General features: G+C 56.5%; 2 protein-coding genes across 4 annotated transcripts in view; one reads left to right on the plus strand and one right to left on the minus strand.

Annotated features, from left to right (window-relative positions):
- Positions 1-220: 220 nt before the first annotated feature.
- Positions 221-22,343, plus strand: part of PNKD (PNKD metallo-beta-lactamase domain containing) — a 59,505-nt gene continuing 37,382 nt past the window's right edge. The window contains exons 1-3 of one of the 3 annotated variants that reach the window (XM_038585719.1): positions 221-378; positions 1,114-1,282; positions 2,398-2,797. In XM_038585719.1, the coding sequence (XP_038441647.1) occupies positions 312-378; positions 1,114-1,282; positions 2,398-2,590 (429 nt within the window). In that variant the 5' untranslated portion in view covers positions 221-311 and the 3' untranslated portion in view covers positions 2,591-2,797. Of the gene's footprint in view, positions 379-418; positions 978-1,113; positions 1,283-2,397; positions 2,798-22,343 lie in introns of those variants that run through there. The other 2 variants (XM_038585716.1, XM_038585718.1) reach the window with 2 other exon arrangements.
- On the minus strand, positions 3,514-20,468 carry TMBIM1 (transmembrane BAX inhibitor motif containing 1). Its single transcript, XM_038585720.1, has 12 exons — positions 20,327-20,468; positions 11,521-11,761; positions 9,657-9,757; positions 8,804-8,868; positions 8,614-8,667; positions 8,052-8,102; positions 7,550-7,589; positions 7,075-7,112; positions 6,801-6,888; positions 6,393-6,488; positions 5,364-5,417; positions 3,514-4,938 (listed from the first exon to the last, which is right to left on the minus strand). The coding sequence occupies exons 2-12, from the start codon at positions 11,720-11,722 to the stop codon at positions 4,792-4,794; spliced, it is 936 nt and encodes a 311-aa protein (XP_038441648.1). The 5' UTR covers positions 11,723-11,761; positions 20,327-20,468; the 3' UTR covers positions 3,514-4,791.

Here is a 22,343-nt window from a genome sequence, read left to right on the forward strand (position 1 = left end):
CGCTAGCCCAATAGCGAAGGGGGCTACCCGGCTGACCCACCAATCACGGGGCAGAGCTGGGAGAAGGGGGCGGGCCGTGGCGGGGAGAACCCAAACTCCGCCCGGCCTGACTCCGCCTCCAACAGGAGGGAAACAAGCGAGCGTGCGCGCCTCCGGGGTCTCCTGGGAAGAGTAGTTCTCCCGGGGCCCCTCGCGGGCTTCTGGGAGATGTAGTTTCTGGTCTGTAGGCAGGACGGAAGGAGCGGGGGAGGCCCCTTACGCAAACTACAATTCCCGGCGGGGAGCGCGGTGAAGGGGGGTGGGATCTGAACATGGCGGCGGTGGTAGCTGCTACGGCGCTGAAGGGCCGGGGGGCGAGAAATGCCCGCGTCCTCCGGGGTAAGGAGAGGGACCCCGGGGAGGGCAAGGCTGCAGGGGATCCCCTTTTTATATACTCCCGACCAGCGATAGCAGGAGGTCATGGCTGTCGGTTCCTGCCCGCACCTCTCTGCGGGATCATAAAGAGTCTGGGGGCTAAGAAAAGATGCTCTCTGGAGGTCACCCAGCCCATCCCCTGCCCTCAAGTTCCGCGACACCTGCAGGGTCATGCTGCGAGAGGGAGCTCCGAGGAAGCCTTTTAGACTCCCGCGCTCCAGGTGTCTCACACTCACCGCAGTGCAGAGGATAGAGCCCCGGGCTTCTGGACGCTTGGGTTCTAGCCCCGGATAATTGGCAGTTTGACCTTGGGCGAAGCAGCTCGTCTCTGGGGGCTTCAGGTTCCTCTTCTACAGAACGAGGGGAAGGAGTAGACTACCTTTAAGCTCCAGTGCTAACGTTCTGCAGTTTGAAAACCTTTTCTCCGATTCCCTTCATACGTCTTATGTGAGCCCCACTGCAGTCCTTCACTTCCTGTCGTCCGAGCAGATGAAGAGCGACGAAGCTCGCCGTCCTGGCACCGGGGTGATGAGCCCGCAGTGACGTGGAAGTGGCTTTCAAAGGTGCCACCTCGATGGCAGTTTTCCCATTTCCCTTTGGATTCTCCCTGGCACTTGTTACTCCAAACCGCAGTCACTCCCCTTCCTCCCCTGGGCTCTCCTCCTCTTACTGACCTTCCTTCCTTCCTTCCATCCACAGGGATTCTTTCAGGAGCCACAGCTAACAAAGCCTCCCAGAGCAGGACCCGGGCACTGCAAAGCCACAGCTCTCCAGAGTGCAAGGAGGAGCCTGAGCCCCTATCCCCTGAGCTGGAATACATCCCCAGAAAGAGGGGCAAGAACCCCATGAAAGCTGTGGGACTAGCCTGGTGAGTTTTAACTAACTCTTTGCCCACCAACGGGGAGTGGCACAGGGGAGGGCGGGACCCAGAAACTTCTCCAAGTTTCAGGTGGTGAGTTGAATCTGAGGTTGTGGGGATGGAACTGCTTGGAGTGAGGATTGGACTCGGAGGAATGAGGCAAGGGGGGTGGGAAAGTATGTGGAATTGGAGACACAGTGAGTTTTCTGTGTAGTAGTAAGCTGAGCTAATCTGATTTGAATTTGGGTCCCTGGCTTTATTCTCTCTTTTGGGAGCTTGGGGTGAAAGGCAATTGAGCTTTCATTGAGGTCACGTGAGAGAGTGTGTATTAGTTGAATAAGGAGCATCTAGAAGGTGTTCAGTGTATCGTTACTTAGATCTGATTCTGACCTTAATACGTATCGTTGATCAATATTAAAAGGAAAGGAGGGGGAAATTAATGTTTTTTCCCCCACACCTGAGGTGTGCCTGTACTTTACAGTGTAATATGTTTAGTTTTTCTGAGATAAATGTTACATCTCCTAAATCCAAAAGATGAAAACATGTAAGAAAAAAATTACATCTCAATTCATAAAGGAGGGAACTAAGGTTCAGAGGTGGGATCCTCGCCAGGTCTTGTGACTCCATGCCCTCTCCCCCACACCAAAGTGCCTCCCGAGTAGTGGTTACTCAGATGGAGAACAGGGGTCTGGGAAGCGACATGGGGCGGTTAAGGCAGAAGGAACCTTTGCCGACACTTGGAGAGGGAAAGAGGGTGGGCTATCTGGAGAATCTGGCATAGTTGGCACGGCGGGATTGCAGGGGCTCATGTCAAGCAGAGCGTCAAGCTGTTGGGGACAGGAATGGAAAGGTGGGCAGAAAACCAACCACACGGGGCCTTTTGTGCTGTGCCTAGGAGTTTGGATTTGGCCAGGAAGTGACGGAGAGCTGTTACAGAGTTTTAAGCAGTGCAGCAGCAGGACCTGGTTTGCTTGGGGCCTTCCAGCAGCCAGTGCGGAGGCTGCATAGACACAAGAGGTATTGCAGTATTTGTGCGATCGATGAAGCTGGAATGAGATTCCCCCAGCAACTCTGGCTCAGGCTTGGCCCCTCCCCAAACCCCATGCACATCTCCCCACCCCTAGGGCCATCGGCTTCCCCTGTGGTATCCTCCTCTTCATCCTCACCAAGCGGGAAGTGGACAAGGACCGTTTGAAGCAGATGAAGGCTCGGCAGAACATGCGGGCATCCAACACGGGCGAGTATGAGAGCCAGAGATTCAGGGCCTCCTCCCAGCATGCCCCATCTCCTGAAGCTGGGCGGGGAGTGCAGGCCTGAGGAACACTGCAGCCCTCCCCTAGACTGTTGACTGTGGCCTCCAGACTGTGAAGCCCTTTGGGTTTGGCCGGATTCTGGTCCTTGCCTGTGAGGTCCACCAGAGGGCGCATGAAGCCCAGGCCGCTGCCGGCCCCTGCCCTGCCCTGCCCCTTCCCAGAAGCCAGCCAAAGGCAAATAAAGTCATCGAGTGTTTCAAGCAGAAAGGAACCAGGAGTGGGCTTGTGCATCCCTTGGGATGGGAGGGGCAGAGGGAGGGGTTGGTTACTCACGTGTGCTCCCTCTCACAGAAGCCCTCAGTGTTCCTGGCTGGATGGTTGGGGAGACTACAGAGACTTAAGTACAACAGGCCTAGGCTCAGGCCCTGGGGACCAAGCCTTCAGAGCTGCTGGCCAGGAGGGTGGGGTCCCACTGAGCCTCTAACAAAAAATAAAGAGAACCTGAAAAAGGACATTCAGAGTGTGAGGGGGAGAAAGCAGGACTCCTCTTGGTCCGGTCCAAGTGACTTAGCCCCTCGGGGCCTCAGTTTCCTTGGTTGTCACAGGGATTGAACTAGTGATTTCTAAGACATGGGTTCTAAAACTTGAACCTGTGGTCCATCTCCCCCGCCCCCCTACGGGCGAAATTGTGTGTACACATACAGCTCTGTGGGGAGGAGAGTTCATAGCTCTCCTGGGCTTTTGTAAAGGGTCCGTGAGATGCCACTGCTCTGACCAGTCCCTGCCAGACCCAGTTTTGCAAGGTTGAACCTGTACCAGAGTATTGCATGCATTACAGGAAGCACTGGGGCAAAACATATTCGGTTATCTTAGAAAAAGCCGAAGACGCCAAGCCAGAATGCAGAGGTGGGAAGCGGATGCTCTGGGCAGAGCCAGACCAGCACTCCCAAAGCTCACACCTTAAAAGAAACCAGAGCCAAACAGTGCTTTAACTTCTAAACATAAAACTTTATTACACTTCTAGATATGTCCTTTTGTGTGATATATTTAGGACCAAGTAGTTAAGAGAAGTCCTAATTACACCCTCGGGCTGATTTGGTTTCCACCCCCACAACAGTGACTCTTGTTCCCCCTTCCCCGCTTGAGGCACTTGGTGTCACAAAGAAAGAGGCAGGTTTAAGGCTCAAGTCTAAAATCCCCCAGCACAAACTTTGAGGGGAAATCTTTCGCTCAAGGTCCTCCCCAGGTTAATGTAAAGAAAGAACATAGAAGTTTCCATGGACATCACAGGAGGCTTTCATTTCCCTCATACCAGGTAGAGAACCCCCAGGGCATTTTCCCTGCCCCCACCCTGGCCTCTCTTTACCCTGGTTACTCCCTGGCCACACTTAGGATCCTACAAACCACCCCACCTCCTGACCTTCGCTCCTCACCTTCTGCTGAGCAACCTGGGCAACAAGAAGCAAGAGGTGTCTGATGAGAGATCTCAGAAGCACCCAGGGAGGCCCCAGGCAGCTTTGGAGAATGGGGACCAGACAGCTGCCAACACGGCCTGTCCTCTCTACCACCAGAAGCCATGAGAAGCCCAGGGTAGATGCTGCTTTTTATTGCCCCCTGTGCTTGACTTTGCTGACTCTCCTCTTCCTCCCCCACTCCAAACAAACAGCACATACATGCCATCAAAAGAAGAGGGATTGAAGCAGGGGAGACCCATGGGCACAGATCTTGTCTATCTTTGTAAGCTGGAAGGTGCCAAGGGTTGTCAAAGGAGTACAGGACAGTGGCCTAGGAGCACAGGAGGCTAGGGACAGAGCTCTCTGGCTTTGTTGGGGGTTGAGGGCAGAAATAGCTCTGGCTATTATGTAGAGCCCAGAAGCCTAAGGCAGAGGTGGGAGGGGACACCTCAGCACCTCAAAGTCACTTCTACCTCTCATATTCCTTTTTGGCTATAGAATAGGCTCTCCTTGTCCCTCCCTGCAACCCCAGCTGCTAAGAAGAGTTTGGTGCCAGGTAGCAGGTAGGCAGCCAGCCCATCTTCTGCCTCGTTCTCACTGAGTCTGCTGAAGGCAAGAGTTAGTCCCCAGTTCCTCCAGCCCGCCCAGGACCTGCACATCCGCCGCCAGAGAGGCCACCCATCCCAAGGCAGAAAAGAAACTGGGCATGTTACTGGAGGAGAAGGAAAGGGATCTGGGATCCAGACTCGGGTCACAGGGCCCAGCCCTCTAGGGAAGGGAGAGCCTGCGGTGGGGCGGAACACGGTGCTCCTTAATTGCGATCCCCAACCAGCTGCAGCACAAAGGTGAAAATGTAGATGATGTCAGTGTAGATCTGCAGAGCGCCAGTGATGTAGTCCTCTGGGCTGATGGTGTGCTTCCGGTTACCCAGGACCAGCTGCGTGTCATAAGCCAGGAACTGTAGGAACAGGGAAGGCACGAGTGAGGACCCAGGGCGGCTCAGTGGCCAGAGCCTCCTTCTGGTTCTCCTTTGCCTGAGCAGATCTGTCCTGGGAGGCTCTGGGCCATGCAGTGTGCTTAGAGACACATGAACGAACAGCAGGACACATGGTCTCTACCCTCTAGCGGTTCAGAGTCTAGAAAGGGAGAGAGACACCCTCATCTGTAACACGGCCTGCTGGGTGTGTTCTATAGCTGGCGGGTGAACAAGAGGTGGCAAGAATGCCCAGAAAATCTGTCACCTCTTGACAGTGGGGACGGGGAAGGGTAGCTGTGGCCCCACTCCCTGCCTCCCAAGCAGCCTAAATTTAGGCTTCATCCATCTAGTTGCTCCTCCTCCAGCCCTTCAGCTCCCCTCCCTAGAGCGAACAGGGCCTTACTCACCAACGTGAAGCAGATGGCCCCCAGAGCAGCATACACCATGTGAAGCCAGTAAATCTGGAGAGATGGGACAGGCATGGGGTTAGAAATCCTAGCAAAGCATGGACCCAGGCAGTCCCTCAGGACCAGCTGCCCCTGGAATTCTGGCGTCTGAGTAGGGAGACCCAGGAGGCTAGCTACACGAAAGGACTACTGCCTCTTAGATCCTGGAAGCAGTTAGGAGTGGTAACACATTTGGGATGCCTGGGGCACAGTTGGTGGAGCATGCGACTCTTGATCTCGGGGTTGAGTTCAAGATCCACATGGGGTATAGAGATTGGTTTTTAAAAAAAAGAATAGCAACAAATCTGGACAGAGGAAACAGAGGCCATCCTCCAGTGGTCATATGAAACCAATCTCCAAAGTCAGGGTATAGAACTGTCCACTGTCCTTCTGGAAAAAAAGCAGGTGGTTGAGTTGTAGCTCTTGCCAGGGACAGAGCCAGGCAGGTACTGGTTAAAGAGCCCTGTCACTCCCCCCGGTCACAGCACTCAGTCATGTTTCCTTCAGCCCAGCCTGGGAAGGAAGCCCCCTAACCACCCTAAGGACTGTCAGAATCATGGAGCCCCCCAGGGCAGCCTGCTCACAGAAGGACAGGGCCAGCCCTGGTCCAGTAGACAGGTGGCCCTCCCAGCACTGTGCTCCCCTCTTCATGGGTCCCCTCCATCCAAGCCCATCTTCTCAGGCAGCCCATCTGCCTTGCCCAGCTCCCTTCTAGAACCTAACCTCAGCTGTGGGGCAGATCTCATCCACTACTTCGCATGGGAGTTGTGATGCCGAGCAGGGCTTCAGGTTCTACGGCTCTCAAGGCTTTCTGTCTCCAAACAGAGATTACCTGAGCCCCAAGAACGGCGCCCGTGTTGGCACCTTTGCTAGCCAGTTGAGAGCTTCCAGAAGTCAGAGCCTGCCCAGAGGCCAGGGCAGGGCCTCCTATAACACTTTATATGGAAGCCTTTATATATCAGCTGACCCCAGCTCTTCCCAGACACTCACATATTTGAAGGACAGCACAATGGCAGTGACAATCCCTGTCACCATCAGCACAATGCCCAGGACACAGAAGAGGCCTGTGCATGAAGTGAAGTCCACCTGCCAGGAAGGGAGACGAGGCAGCTGTCAGATAAGTGTCGCAACCACTGCCCTGGCTCCCCAACCAGGGAGTCCCAGTGCTGCCTCCTAGCAGGCATGGGACTCACCATGCCACTCTGAGGACAGACACCAGAAAGAGTTTTGTAGGTGCAGACAGGAGGGGGAGGGGACTAGGGTCTCTAAGGGAAATCTCTGGTGTAGAGGGGTCTGGGCCTTCGCAAGCCTGCTGAAGTGCCAAACCTGGAGGGCCAGGTTTATATAAGAAAGGGATATGATGTGGCCAGGGAAGGCCCCCCCACCCCATACCCTCACCTTGGTCTGGAAGCAGAAGATGGTGACCGAAATGGACACCACAGCAGTGATGATCATGGCGATGATGACAGCTTTGGTTTCATACACACTGAGGGAAAGGGGTCCAGAGAGGCCAGAGACATAAGTCATGTAGGAATGACTTCCAAACAGTTGCTTCTAGAAGGATCCTGCCCAGCATCCCCCACCCCCTGCAGATGACTGCCAGCCCAGGGACACCCCCAGTCCCCCATAATAGACACTTCACAAGAGTGTGGTAGTTTGCCCCTGAACGTACCTGGAAATGGTGCCGGTCATGAAGCCCATGGCAAGAGTCTGAGGGAAAGACAGAGACAAGAGCGAAACACATAAGAAAGGCAGCCTTGGGGATCCCTGGGTGGCGCAGTGGTTTAGCGCCTGCCTTTGGCCCAGGGCGCGATCCTGGAGACCCGGGATCGAATCCCACGTCAGGCTCCCGGTGCATGGAGCCTGCTTCTCCCTCTGCCTGTGTCTCTGCCTCTGTCTCTCTCTCTCTGTGACTATCATAAATAAATAAATAAATAAATAAATAGATAGATAGATAGATAGATAGATAGATAGATAGATAGCAGCCTTGGAGGCGTGGCGGTGGGGGACTGCCAGGGCAGTGGCCAGAGGAGCCCCAGGGCTTGGGTGGGTCAGGTTAGGGTGCAGAGGAAGCCACAGGCCACTTCCACAATTGTGTCCCCAGCCCTTCCCTGGGGTCAACCCTCCCTCGCCCCTTCTAGACTTACAAAGAGGGTCAGCAGGATGATGTTCCATGGGAATCGGCGTCTGGAGGGAAAGAGACCGTGATTAAGTGACTGGGGCCAGCTTGGTATCAGACTCCTTTAGCAGAAGGAAGTTCTTGGCTCAGGCGCTTAGAGAATTAGGCCCTTACTGGGGGAGGGGAGGCTGGCGTGGCCTTTGGTACCTGCCCAGGTGTTCTCTGCAGGCACATCATGGGCCACTGGGACAGACCTGGATCCATCTGCAGCTCTTACGCTGCCTGCCTGAGCCTTGGGTTCTTCCTATTTGCTAAACAGTTAAACTCTTACATACCTTGCAGACGTACCGTAAAAGTAACAGCCACATAGCTGAATAGATCCCACACAGGCAGGAGACCTTGAACACACCTGAATTCCAGCTGTGCCCACCACCATTCAGCTGCTAGAGGGGGACCCCCTTCTTCCCCAGACACTTGGCCCTCCCCCCTCGCCCCCCATCATCCCTTCTCATTGTCTGTCTGGGACTCACCTGGGTCCCTGGCAGCAGGCGAGGGTCAGATAGGTGGCCAGGAATACAGCACTGGAAGAAATGGATGAGGAAGTAGTCTATGGGCCCAGCACACCCCTTGGCCCCCTCCGGGCCCCATCTGGCAGCACTCACCGGGCCGGCAGGTGGCAGACCCACAGAACCGTCTGGAAGTCTGAGGGGAAGCTACCCAGGACAAAATTACCCAGCCAAGGACACTGAGAACCTCTGAGAGGTTTGGGGTTTGGCCAGGAAGGAGACTGAAGGAGACTATGGAAGACGGACTAAGAGAACCTGGGGACCATTTGGCAGTATGCGTGTTGCCACCCACACCCCACCCCTGCTCTCGGGAGTTCTGTGGTGCTGGTACCCCTCCCCCGGTCACTCCACACACCCATACTTCCCAGCACAGCTTGGTGGGCCCCTCTCAAAAAGTACTTTGATCCCTGCCTGGAGAGAAGCTGGTCAATGATCCCCCCTCATCTCCTTGTCCCCCTCCCCTAACACACACACACACACACACACACACACACACACACACACAGGGACAGGAGCAGAGACTCACTAGGACACATAGTAGACAAACAGGTTTCTCCTCACAAAATCACCGACTGGCTTCCTGTGGAACAGGGGAGGGTAGAAGGGGAGGAGTCACACACTGGCTTGGCCCCCTCCCTGCCCAGTCCATCCAACACAGGACCCACCCCCACCCACGCTCCCCACTGGGAAGACTGGGACAGAGTCCTCAGACTCACACGAAGGTAAAGATAGCGATGATGGCCACCGTGATGAGCAGCTGGATAGAGATGATGGAGTAAACCTGGAACGCGAGTCAGGGGAGGGGCAGCCCGGTCACCATCACGCCCATCTCCCCAGGAAGAAGGCAGCAGCCCCCCCACAACTCAGGAGCCCAAAAGACCACCTTTTACTGGTGGGGAGGGGGCTCTCTTCCTTAATTCCGAAGGCTGTACTCTTACTTCATTTCCACCCGAGAGCCCTCCCCTGCTGCAGCCCGTCCCGAAGGTCACCCGCAAGCGAGGAGTCTGGCTCAGACACTGTCCACACCCTCAGGGCTGACCATCCCCCTCCAGCTGCCCCCTGACATTGCCCCCTGCTTGTCCCACGTCTCGCCTGGGTTCCCTCCCTACTCCCCCTGCCTCACTGCACTAGCAGCCACGGCCTCCAGCTCATCCAGCACTTGCGTGGGACATTTGGCGGGTGTCTGCGTACTCAGAGCAGGGCGCTGAGAGATGGGAGATGGCAGGGAGGAAGGCTATACAAAAGCAGGATCGTTCTGCCTTCGGGTTGCTTCAGGTCTCAAAGGAGAAAGAAGTTTGCAGAGGCCAGAACACTTTGGCAGAGCCCATCTAGATTTTCCCAGATTGAATGTGTCCCCTGCCACAAGGTCATGGTGGAGAGGAGTGAGAGGGAACATAGGTCAGAGGAGCTGGGGGCCCCTCTGAGGGCAGGGCAGAGCTGGAGAGAATTCAGAAGGTGGCAACAGATCTCCATAGGAATGAGCACCCCGGGGCTCACGGTGCCTGGCCACCCACCCCATTCCCACAGCCAAGGGGCCTGGTTACGGTGGCCTCCGGGCCCATATCTCACCTTTCGGATGAAGGTGTGCCGGACTTTCCTGTCATCCCATTCTCCAGGCCCGAAGCTTTCACTCACTGCTCTCTCTTCCCCATCATAGCCCTGGCCTGGGCCTGGGGACAAATCACATATGACCAACGGAGGCCTGGGACTTGTGGCCTCAATCCCGAAGCCTGCATGACATTATCTCAGAGCCTCCGGTATCTCCAGCCAAAAGACAGGTGCCATAACTCAGGACCTGCTCATCCAGCCAGATCCTCTAGATGCCCTCTGAGTGACCCAGTGCTGGCCTGGGCACCATATGGGGCCATGTGTCCCTGTCACGAAGGGGCTTAGGTGTGCACCAGTCCATCAGTGCGCATCCACTGAGAGCTCCTTGGGTGAGGGTGTCTAGCCCACACCTGGATGCTCTGGGGCATGAACACACGTGGTCCCTGCCAGCTAGGAGTCACGACCTAGTGAGGAAGCCAGGCAGGGGCATGGCTTGGAGTAGCAGCCAGAGGAGCTGGCAGGGTCAGGACAGGGACATGATGGATGGAAGGAAGAAAAGGAAGGTAGAAACACAGTGCTTATGTGTGGAGGGTGGAGAACAGATTGAGGGCCTGTGATCTCCATCCAGCAAACACGAGTGCTCAGGGATGGCAGGGCTCTGCGTGCCGAGGACAAGGCGTGACTGTGAACGTGACTGACGTGCCAACATTCCCACCGGAACACGTATGAACACGTATGGGCAGCTAAAAACCAGCCACGCTCCAGCATTTCAGAGGCTGCAGGGCTCAGAACATTCCATCAGTGCCTCCTTGGGAACTGCTTTCAGAATCCACACATGAGCCATTCAAGAAAAGTCCCTGCCTCTAACCTGGAATTTCTGACCGACAGAGCATTTACCTGCCATGACTTTTATCAAACATCCAAATGACTTCCGGATATTTGCAAACCTCAGCCATTACCTTAACAAAGGAGGGCCTGTCAGCACTGAGAATATTTATTTTTATTTATTTATTTTTAAGATTTTTGTTTTATTTATTCATGAGAGACACACACAGAGAGAGAGAGAGAGAGAGAGGCAGAGACACAGGCAGAGGGAGAAGCAGGCTCCATGCAGGGAGCCCGATGTGGGACTCGATCCTGGGTCTCCAGGATCAGGCCCTGGACTGAAGGCGGCACTAAATCGCTGAGCCACCAGGGCTGTCCAGCACTGAGAATATTAAAAAAAAAAAAAAAAAAATAGGCTTCAGGTTCCAAAGGCAGTTCCAAAGAGAGGAGTCTGGGAACAGAGGTGGCAACTGTCTAGTTAGGACATGGAAGTGGCCTCCTAAGGTAGTGTCTCTCAAGTAACTGGTCACTTCACCCTGCCACTTTGCCATGAACTGTGTTAAGTTCTGGTGTGTAATATGGACTCAGTCTCCTTCCTGAATAAGGAGGCTAGCAGGCAGCCTGGGAGGAGGGGCTAGGTGCTGAGGAGGCAGGTGGGGAGGTAGCAGGTGGCCCAATGGGGGGGCAGGTGGGGAGGTAGCAGGTGGCCCAGTGGGGGGGGGTCCTAGGTGCTGAGGGGATAGGTGGGGAGGTAGTAGGTGGCCCAGTGGGAGGTGCTAGGTTCTGAGGGGCAGGTGGGGAGGTAGCAGGTGGCCCAGTGGGGGGATCCTAGGTGCTGAGGAGGGCAGGTAAGGAGGTAGCGGTCAGGAGTCCTAGGTGCAGAGAAGGCAGGTGGGGAGGTAACAAAGACAGGGAAACAGAAGGAGAGCTCTAAAGGAGGTGAAAAAAAGGGATGAAACAGGAAGCTGAGATGGAAGGAAAAGAAGTGGCTCATGTGGTACAAGTGCCACCATGTCCCCCTCCCCCGCCCCCCCGCCACTGACACCCTTCAGGGACTCACCATAGTGCATGGGCATCGGGTGGATGGGGGGCACAGGCTGTGGGTAGCCAGCAGGGTGGCCGTAGCCAGGCTGTGGGTAGGCAGGGTAGGCAGGGTAGCCACCGGGCAGGACGGAGGGCTGCCCGTAGCCCCCCTGGGGCGGAGAGCCAGGGTACAGGGGATTGCGGTCCTCATATGGAGGGGGCGCGCTGGGGTGGGACATGGCTGCTCAAGGCCTGAGGGGAGACCCCGCTGCTGGCACCTGAAACGGAGAGAAGAGTAATCAGGGGTGCCCAGACTTGGCTCAGCAGGCCCCGTCCACGCTGCTCCGTGGAGAGGGGACCCTCGTATCTCCTCCCTTCATCATGAGGCCAGCATGTCATCCCGTGCCCACAGGCCCTCCCCATCCCCACAGTGCTGCCTGCCCCACCAGCTCAGCCCCTGCCCCCCTTCCCGTGCAGCTTCGCGCCCGGGGAAAGCAGAAGGCCGGGGTTGTGTGGGAGCCCAGAGCCATCACTGGGCACAGGGGAATGGGGGTGAGAGATGGGGGACGGGGCCTGGGAACCCCCCCGGGCCCATTTAAGAAAAGCTTCCAGTGACCCAGGAAGAAGCCGGGTGGCCCCAGCCAAGCTGTGGGGTGAGTCACAAGGCCAGCTGGGACCCATGGAAGGGGTCACCCAGCCCCCAGGGCAGCTGGCAGGAGCCGCAGGCCTGAAAGGCAGAGCTGGGGAGGAGCCAAGGCTCAGCGTGGAGCGGGAGGGGGTGGAGGACAACAAGCTAGCCCCAGGCCGAGTGGCAGCGGGCCCCTGGCCAGCAGCTGAGTCAGGGGACGCCTGAGAGGCCTGGGCCAGGAGGTGCCCTCGGCTGGCCACCCGGGGCTGGGAAGCTGTACAAAAGGGCAGGCCAGGGACAGGACTTTCTGGTTCCTTCGAATAATAACTAAGGCGCATCCGATGGGTGTGGAGCAGCCTCGCTGGGGAGTGGATGGTGTGTGCAGGGCCCTGAAGCTCTTTTGAAGGGACAGACACATGTTTGACCCCTGGGGCCTCTGGTATCCCCATGTTCCCCAGCAGGGGCCATGGCTCGTGGGGAGGAGAGAGCGCCAAGGAGTCATGCCACCAGGTCCAGCCTGTACCTTCTGTGTATCAGGAAGGGGAGGGCTGAGGAACGAGGAGGAGGAAACCCCAAAAACAGCTCAAAGGGACCCTCAGGTGGTGTGGCTCCAAATGCTCCATTCAGATAAGGGAATTGAGGCACAGAACAGTGCAGTGCCTCATGACCCCCCAAGGTTACAGAACTAGCAGGTGAAAGCACAACCAGAATTGAGGCCTTTAGGGTCCTAGGTACACTGTGTGTTATGTTGTGCTCTTTAATTTTTATTTTTATTTTGTTTTACTTAATTGACAGAGAGAGCGAGCCAGGGAGCACAGCAGGGAGCCTGATGCAGGGCTGGATCCCAGGACCCTGGGACCATGGCCCGAGCCAAAGGCAGACACTTAACCCACTGAGCCACCCAGGCACCCCTATACTGTGTTCTTGATGCCTCTCAGGCCCCACAACTGTCCTCCAGGCCTGGTGTTCCCCTGAGGCGGCAAAGATGGGGGCTTGGAAAAGCTAAGGAGGCCCCAGAAAGGCCTATGTCCTTGGTAAAGAGGGGCCTTGACAGGGCCATGACCTCGTCCTGTAGCATCTCCCAAGGGGCAGACCTTCGGGCCCCAAAGGGAGGAAGCACCCCCAGATCCAGGCAGCCAGACACCCTCCGAACATCTGCCCGAAGGGAGAACCAGCTTCTCTTTTTAGGGTACCCCACGGAGTCTAGGGAGCAGACAGGGGGCTATCTTATCTCTTCTCTCTTAAGAGAAGTGGGGGAGTTCCGAGAGGAAGGTGGGAGGGAGCGGCAGCGGGGAGGCATGGAGTACCAGGCCAGGCCTCTAACTGGGTTACTTTGAGGAAAGTAGACAGACCAGCACGGCAAGGATGTGTCAGGTTAGAAATAAGAAAGACCTTTCTAGCAGTGAAGGTGGGACACAGCGACCCGAGGCGCCCACAGCAGGCTTGCGGTGTGGCCTGCACGGTGGAGCAGAGCCCGCCGAGGGGCTGAGGACCAAAAGAGAGCAGGCGAAGACCAAACACTGAGTGTTGGGAGTTTCAGAAACAGATATACTAACTGCTCTAGGAATGTTCTGGTCTCACGTAAGGGTAGAGAAATAAGCATAAATAGTTGTAATATGGAAATTTCTGTAGATGTTTGAAAAGGAAGAAATGCAAGCTGGCTCTCCTCCCCTGAGGCAATTGGCTCCTTCTCCCTCCACCCTATCTCCCGCCCCTCTCCAGGAGCACCCCCGCCTCCCCCCACACACACCGGGTCTAACTCCACCAAGAGAATGAATGACCTCCTGTTTGTTGGAAGAGGTACAAACAGGTCACTTAGGGAACAAGGCTGCCAGTCATTTTATGGCCATCTCAGCCCGGGGCCCTGTGATACTCACCCACCTGGCTGGTGGCACACAGGTGAACTGGCTACACATGACCCAGGAGACGGGCAGGGAAGGCCCTGTGGTTGGAAGCCCCAGCTGGGCCACCACACGGTGATGTCACCAGGCCCTGGCCCTGTCTCCTGCTCAGGGTGTACCTCTGTAAAATGAGGTGTTATGGGCCAAATGATCTGTGAGCTCATTTCTAGCTCGAGCAGACTGAATTATCTGAGCCACCCAGCTACGTGGGGCTTGCCCTTTGCCCAGCCAGCAGCTGGCTCTCCCTCCTTCCTCTAAGCCAAGCCAGGCAAACAGGTCCCTTCCCAGACCACAAGGGCTGGGGCCCCAGTGGTGAATCACTGAGAGGAGGGTCAGCCTTGGATGGGCCACCAGGACTCCAGGGGCCCCCTCCAGCTCAGAAGGCTGTTGACTCACAAGGACTCCCTCTGACTATTCTGGTTTCAGAGGAATTCACCAGTAAACCTGCTTGCTGAGGACACAGCAGGTCACAGTCCAGTTCTCCAAGGGCTTAGCCACCAGCCCTCGCTCCCCAGAGACTGGCACTGGACCACTTCACCTCGCACTGCCTCCATTTCTCCACCTGGAAAATGGGTTTAACACTATAATAGTACCCTCCAGAGAACTGTAAAAATATGCACGAGGCCCTTAGAAGGGTACCTGACCCCTGATAAAAACCGTAAACGGTGGCTATTTTTAGTGATTATTTTTATTAATCCTTACAGTATCCTTACAGTAGTCCAACACAGTGGGTAAGTGTTATCCCTATTTACAAACGAAGAAAAGAAAAGCCACTGTCCCAAGGTTACTTAGCTAGGGTGTGATGAAGTCAACCCCCGAGCTCCAAGACTCCAGAGCCCATGCTCTCATCCCACATTTGGCCCCCGTCCGTCTATCTAAGCCTCTCGCCACTTGTCACGGCTACCCATCTAAGACTCTAACAACAGAAGGCTTACATAGCAAGTGGACACTGGGCCATTCAGCGCCCTCTCTGTCCCTCCCAACCCAACCCCATTTCCAGACAACTGGCAACAGGTGAAAAGGGTCGTCAGAGATAGAGATTCTTAACTGCCAGAGCCGAAAGCAAACCCACTCATCGAAGGTGAGCCAACCCCTTCACTTTACCAACCAGACAGGGAAGTACACTGACCTATCTGCGGTCGTGGAGCTGGGCCTAGGGCTCTCTGAGGTAGAGTAATAGGAAAAGGACAGATAGTGTTCAGGTGAGTCGGGGGAGTAGCTAAGTTCAGCCACAAGCCCCTCTGAGCAGGGCCCGGCGGGGCAGGAGCCTCGTGGGGCAGGAGCCTCCAGCCCAGGGCTGCCAGCGCCAGGCCTGCCCCCTGCCTGCTGCCCAACCTATACGAGGGCCCCGGCCACCTCCATGCCATCAAGGCCTCAGCTAAGGATGAAGGGCTGGCCTCTGCCTACATAGTAGGGAAAGGGGGAAGTGGTCAATATTTACTTTCATAGCTATGACTAAGGGTAGGAGCTGGAGAACGGGAAGTCCAAAGGGAAGGAGGGGAAAGAGGAGAGAGACAATCCAGAGGGGGGTGGGGGGGATGACTGGTGCCCAAAGCCTAGAAACCAGGAATCAGGTCGTCTGGGTTCTGCTAGGAGCTGGTGGAGGAGCTCAGTCTCCAGGGACTAAAAGGAACCAGAATCTTCCTAAAACACAGTAGGCCTTCACTTTCTCCTAAACGCACTCTACAACAGGAAGCAAGGCTGTTCCACTTGTGAGCAGCCTGCCTGAATCATTAGAACATTCCTCCTCACCACGCCTGTCATCAAGACATCCTAACTCTCCCTCCTCCTTGCCATGTTACAGATCTAAGTTTGCGCCGCCCCCATCCTCATGACCCCAATCCTCCCCATCAGGAGGGTGCCAGAAGCTCTCCTTTCTCCTCCAGACCCAGCATTCGGGCAGCAGAGTGGGTGGGCTCAGACGCAGGTTTTCAGATTCAGCCCTGGGGAAGCGTCTCCCTCCGCTGGAGCCATCTCAGTGCGGCCACCATACTCCTGCCAGCTGAGGTCACGCTCCCCTGGGGGCACCTGAAGGGTTAAGGCTCTGGAATCCACAGAGAAGGGTAGTGCAGCAAGAGGGTGAGGGTGTGTGTGTGTGTGTGTGTGTGTGTGTGTGTGTCTGTTGGAGGGAGGGGCGGAAAGGAACAGCTGACTGGTCCAGGCAGCCTGCCCTCCTCTCTGCCAGGAACGGATGCCCAGAGCCAGAATGGAAAGAATAGCTCAGAGCATGCATCTCAGGAAACCCCACCCAGCAGGCCCAGGAGCACAGCCCCTGGGCTCTCAGGACAGTCTCCTTCCCTCCCTTTTCCTTTACCTACCCCCCTACTCCCCTAGCTCTCCCCCACCCCCAAGAACTCCCCTCCCGTCCCCACCCCAGCTCTGAGCCACCAGGGCAGAGGAGTAAAAAGATACACCCAGGAGTGTCTGGGCAAGTCACCAGGCCTGCTGCACACGGGCACACGGACGAAGAGGCCCAGAATCAACTTATCCTTCTGTCTGCCGGGCTTCTGGGAATAACAGGATGACTCGGAGGGGATCTAAATCTAAAACCTGAAATGTAAGAGCTGGCGTGGCCTTTAGGAATCATCTGGTTGTCTGACAGACAAGAAACCCCAACGCCAGTAAAGTTCCCGCCCAGCCCATGAAAGGCCCTCTCAGTCATGGGGTTTAGAACTTCCATTCCCAGCCCTGCCCAATGTCCGAGAACCCAGTAACGGACGCAAGCACACGCACAGCTGAGGCGGAGCCAGGATAGGTCACACTGCCCCCCCCCAACCCCCCACACCCGTCCTCTGTGCCCTCCTGCTCAGAAATAGATAAGAAGACTGCCAACCCACGACTTCCCTCCTGGCCTCCGGTCTCAAGCCAGGGTGGCCTCTCTCCCATCCGAGGTGGAGAAGGGTTGGGGAGACACCCTGGAGAGCAGGGGAGGACCCAGGCCCCACAGCTCCATCACCCTTCAGTGGGAGGGAATGGAGTGTGTCACCAGTGCAGGCAAGCTCAGTGACCCCAGCCACGTTGCTGGTCCCAATGGCCTGGACATGCAGATAAGGAAGGAGGCTTCAGAAACACAGTCCCTAGCCCCCCTCCTCCTCTGCCTTTCATCTCCAGCATTTCCATCAGACTTCCAGGTCAGGAGGGAGGAGAGGCAGACGTAATGAGCCACCCACAGTGGAGAAGGGAGACTGACCTTTCCCTGCGGTGGGCAGGACGGGCAGGGAAGGGAGAGAACCTTCAGCAGTGAGTACTGGGTACCTGTTACTGGCTACTAAGGCAGGTCTGAGCCTGACAGCAGCCCTCTGATGAGGTGCGTATCCTTCTCCCCACTCTCCAGAGGAGAAAACTGAAATTCAGAGAAAAACAGATCTAAGGACCCACAGCGGGCAAACAGCAGAGATGTGTTTGAACCCAGATTTGATGTCTGATTTTCAAGTTCATGCCCCGTCCTTTTACACCTGCTGAGTGTAAGCCCCTGAGGCACCCCCACCAGCCCCCCTGCATGAACAGGCCAGCACCTGGGGTGGGCTGAGGCCATAAAGACCATCTCCTTGTAAACAGTCAGTCCATGCCAGAGCCCTGGGCTAGAAGGTAGGGAGTGGGGTTCTTGTCCTGGTCCGTTCTTGTCCCGGTCCTAACTCCACCGAGAGTCAGGGTGGGCCACTCCACATCCCCGGACTCACTTTTCTCCTCCATAACACAGGTACACTGAACCAAAAGGTCAAGTTCATTCCAACTCCAACAGCCTCTGATTCTGAAGGAGCAACCTAACAGAGCACAGCAGGTTTCAGGGCAAAACGACCTGCTTCCTAAAGGATCTACACTTGGGGTCACTACCAATGTAGAACATCTACGGAGGCAGAGGCACGTGGCATGTTCAGGGGATGGGAGTGACCCTCACACCCTCTCCTCCCAAACTGCCCTCATACTGCCCTCTGGAACCTACGGCCAAGCTTACCCCAGAGCCTGCAGAGAAACAATGGAACACTGTAGACAATAAAGAGGACCAGGGAGGAGGGAGGTCAAGAGACATGGGCTCCAGGTGGGCTCCAGTTCTAACCCTGCCAACCAGGCAAATGACCTCCCTTGGCCAAGTTTTCCCCCACCTCAGCCCCCATGGAGAAGAGAGGGAGGGACCCACTACCCAGAACCATGGAGCCAAGAGCTAAAATGACCCAGCCAGGCATTTCTGGGACTGCTCTAAAGAACACACCCCCAGGAGATGTTAATGGATGAGCTCTGAAACAGATAAGTCTGAAAAACAATCCATACCCCTTTTGGAAATTCCCAGGGACAAGAAGGCATACTCCGCCTCTGAGCCGTCCTGCAGTGAGCACAACTGTTCAACTCTGCTATAACCCACTTTCCCTCCAAACTTCCTTACGCCTGAAACATTTTTATCAGGGCACATCTAATTACTATCCTGTGGGATCCTGACCAGTCCACCTTTGTTTTACAGATCAGATCCAGCCCTGAGAATGATTCACGTCCTAACTCTTAAAGTCCCTGTGCTTAGAGCCAGCCCTCAGAGCAGTCACATGAAGGACGGGCAGGCCCCCTCACTCTGAGTCAGCTCAGTGCCACGGTCCCGCGAGGGCCCTTCCTGTCCTCTCCATCCACTGCCCACGCCCCCACCCCCACCCCCAAGACAGCCGCTATTATAATCTCCACGATGGGATTTACTGCCAAGCGCTGGGGCACATCTTCATAGCACAACTAGGAGACTGGCATCCCCGAACCTCACCTTTATGTAATGAGAAAAAATAGAGATCATTAAATACAAGGACTCATTTTTATCTTCCTCCCTGACCAGTGCACTGAGTACTCTCAGTACCTGGCGCTGTGGCCTGTGGAGTTCTGAACAGCTTCTTCAAAACAAGACCCAGGTTTTAGTCTAGAATCCCCGACCCTTAGGGTTGGAGGATTCCGGGTCAAGGCCATCCCCTCCACGGCATTCCCAACAGAATACTCAAGAAAGCCCACATCAGCGGTAACGGGATTGTTAGCAGAGGCCTTCTTCCCAGAGAGCTGTCTGCGCCTTCACTCTCCGGCCCTCCCCCGTCGGCCCTCCGAAGGCAGGAGTGTGTGTTCCTTCTCTGGGGCTTCTGCTCTTTCCGAAGGAGCCAGGGTGAGAAGTTCGAGGGGTGGAAGTGCTCTGAGGGAGACAGCTTCCAGCTGAGGCCCCGTTCCCATGGAAGGAGGCCGAGCTGAGATGGCTATTACCCCAACTCGTGATATGAAGCGCTCCCCACACTTATGGTGTAACCCATCATTACGTCTCTGACAGGCCCATTTTTACAAGTGAGGCCCTGAGGTCATAGCACCAGAAGACAGAGGAAGTCAGGGCCCTCGACACTGTGTGGTCCCATCACTTGCTCCTACGTTACAAACCAGGTCGCTGGTTAGGTCCCAAGCCTAGAGAGACAGGGACAGCAGGCAGGTGAAGAGGAAGTATGGCTCTGCCCCAGCCAAAGCAGCCCCCAGGCAGCACCTGGCTCCCCCTGCCACCACTGGCCAGGCCAAAGGCGCCAGCTTTGAAACCAAAGCTCTCACCAGTGAGATGAATATTTCAGAGCCCCAAGGAACTGGACACCCGGGGGACCTGCCATGACATCTGGCTCTGACCCTTTAGTTCCCAGGCCTACCTCCATTTATCCCACGTCCTAAGTGCCTCAGGTAGGAGGCCACCCCCTGGATACCACCCCGAGGCGCAGTGGGGCGAGGGGACGCACACCCCCAGAGGACAAGAGCTGATGCAGGGCCCAGGGATCAGCCTCGAGCCTCCCAGCAGCCCTGCCCTCCACTGGCTCCTGGCTCCGTCCCGCTCCACTTGTTTTCCCTTTCCCGAGTTCCTGTTGGGTTTTCATGATGACCCGGAGGCTGCGGTACTTCCTTGTCGCCTCTCTGGCCGGCGGGGGGCGGCGGCTGGAAGCAGGTGGGCTGAAGCGAAGTGCGGCGACGGGGTGACCATTCCCCATGCCCAGCGCGGTGGGCGGCCGTCCCTTCCACCCCGTGCCCTTCCACCTGTCCCCAGCCCCCCAGGCGCCGCGCCCCTCCCCTCCCCCCGCCGGCCCAGGCCCCGCGGCCCTCGCCCCGCGCCAGGAGGGGGTGCGCCGCCCCCAGACCCTGCGCGCGCGGGGCCCGGGCGCCACCGGACAAGGAAAACTTCCCGGGCGAGGGCCGCGGCGTCTCCTGCGGCGCCGCCTGCCGGGCCCCGGGCCGAGCCCTCCGCGAAAGTTCGGGGCGCCGCCCCAGCCCGGGGTCCGTCCCCGCCGGCCCGCGGCCCCCCACCCCGCCGGCCCCGCACCCCGGCTTGCCTGGCCGCTCCGACCGTGCGCTCCCTCCCGGCGCGGCTCGCGGCTCGCGGCTCGCGGCTCCCGGCTCCCGGCCTGGCCCCGGCGCAGCGAGTCCCGCACGGAGCGCGCGGCCGGGCCTGGGCTGCGCTGGGCTGCGCTGGGCTGACCCGGGCCCGCGCCCCGCCCCCCGCCCCGCCGCGCCGGCCCTCGTGGGGCGGGGCCTCGGGGCGCCGCCAGGGGGCGCTGGCGGGGGAGGGGGTCCCGCCCGGGGTCCCGGCTCCGCGCCCCCCGCGCCGCGCGCCTCCGGAGGCCGCGACCCCCGTCCCGTGCCCTCTGGTTTAAAAGCGACACGTGATGGTTGATGCAAACTTGGGAGACACAAAAACGCGGGAGGGGAGCCTCCTCCCCACGCCTCCCGACGCCTGCGGCCGGGCTTGCGCCGCGCCCTGCCTCGCCCCTGCAGCGCGGCCTCGCCCCTGGAGCCCGGCGCGCTGCGCGCTTGCTCGCGTTCCACCCAGCGCTGCACCACCAGCGTTTTTCTTGCCACTAGATCGTACTTCAAAAGCGTAGTTTTAATGCCGCAGAGCGTTCTATCACGTTAGCCATGCTGATTTATTAAATCAATTTCCTACTGGAAGACATTTAAATGGTCTCCCATTTCTCATTATCGGCCATAAATCCGTGGTGAACATCCGTGACAATTCTCTTCTTTGAAACCCAACGCACTTTCACGCGCTGAAGATGGGGCTTAGAATCCCTCTGTCTCTGGAAATTAAGACATTTCCTGCTTGAAGTTACTTCATCCCTGACTTGGGATGTCGGTTACTAGCATTCATGGGCCTGTCATCGCAGCCCCCCCACGCCACTCCCACCCCGCCACCTAATGCAAGGATTTCCTCCTAGTGACATTTTACAGACCAGGAAATGGGTTATGCGAATTTTTGAAACATTGCCTGAGTTGGTGTAATTGCAAAAGTCCATGTTTTTTTCCATTACGCCAAAGCTGCCAGTCGATATCAGGTGCTTATCTAGTGCTAATAGCTACAAATCAACACCACCACTGGATGTCTTTCCCAGCCGTAGGGTGCAAACCTCTTGAATGGCAGAGATGGGGCCGGGACACTTGAGGAAGCACAGCTAGCAATGAGTGCCGGTAGACCACCAAGACAAGCAGAACCCCTCCGGATTCCAGACCCATCACTAAGCCCTTCTCTTGACGTGATTCCCTCTGGTGGCCCGCCAGGCATTGTCATAGAGCAACACTTAGGAAGGAAGGGCCCATGGACTTACCTGGAAGCTCGTAAGTGAAAGCCGTGTGCCTACTAGCAAGCTCAGTAAGCAAAATTACCTCTTAGATTGTATATTTCAAACCAATTAAAATACAGATGTTTTTAAAATTGCATCCCCCCCCCCACACACACACAGTTTGTATGTTTATTTGTACAGATATAATTTAAGTAGGAGTTACTTAGGGGGACTGGTGGACATTTTGGCAGGCTAACCACCCCCCAGCCACCCCAACTCTCAATATGAATTTAGTTCTTAGGAGCCACAGACCTCATTTTAGGAAGTCCCCTCCCAAAGTGTGAGCTTACCCGCCAGAGCTCACAAGAGCAAGTTCCCTGACAGCAGAATAGAGCCCTTGGTGGGATGTAAAGCCCCGCAGAATCTGGCCAGATCTCTGGACACCCCCTTTATGTCTTCTGCACTTAGCTTCCTTCTCCAGAAAGCACCCTCCACTTTCTGGAACTGCCAGAACAGTCTCCAAGGAGATTTGCTTTCCGGCCAGCAATCACATCCGCCTCGTGGGAAAGTGGAATGTGGAGACACGCACTGACAAGCTCCACACAAGCTTTGCTGCGTGCTTTCTCCTGAGCCCATTTTCTGATCATGGAATCACGATCTTAATCCTAAAGAATCCGAAACGAAGCACCTAGCTCAGAGCACACCATGGGCATTCAGTAAATGATGTCTCCTTCTCTTGACCCCTTTTTATCCCTGGATAAAAGGAATAAGGGTCTTATTTATAAGACTCTTA

Source organism: Canis lupus, chromosome 37 (genome assembly GCF_011100685.1).
Source record: "Canis lupus familiaris isolate Mischka breed German Shepherd chromosome 37, alternate assembly UU_Cfam_GSD_1.0, whole genome shotgun sequence".
NCBI classification, from domain to species: domain Eukaryota; kingdom Metazoa; phylum Chordata; class Mammalia; order Carnivora; family Canidae; genus Canis; species Canis lupus.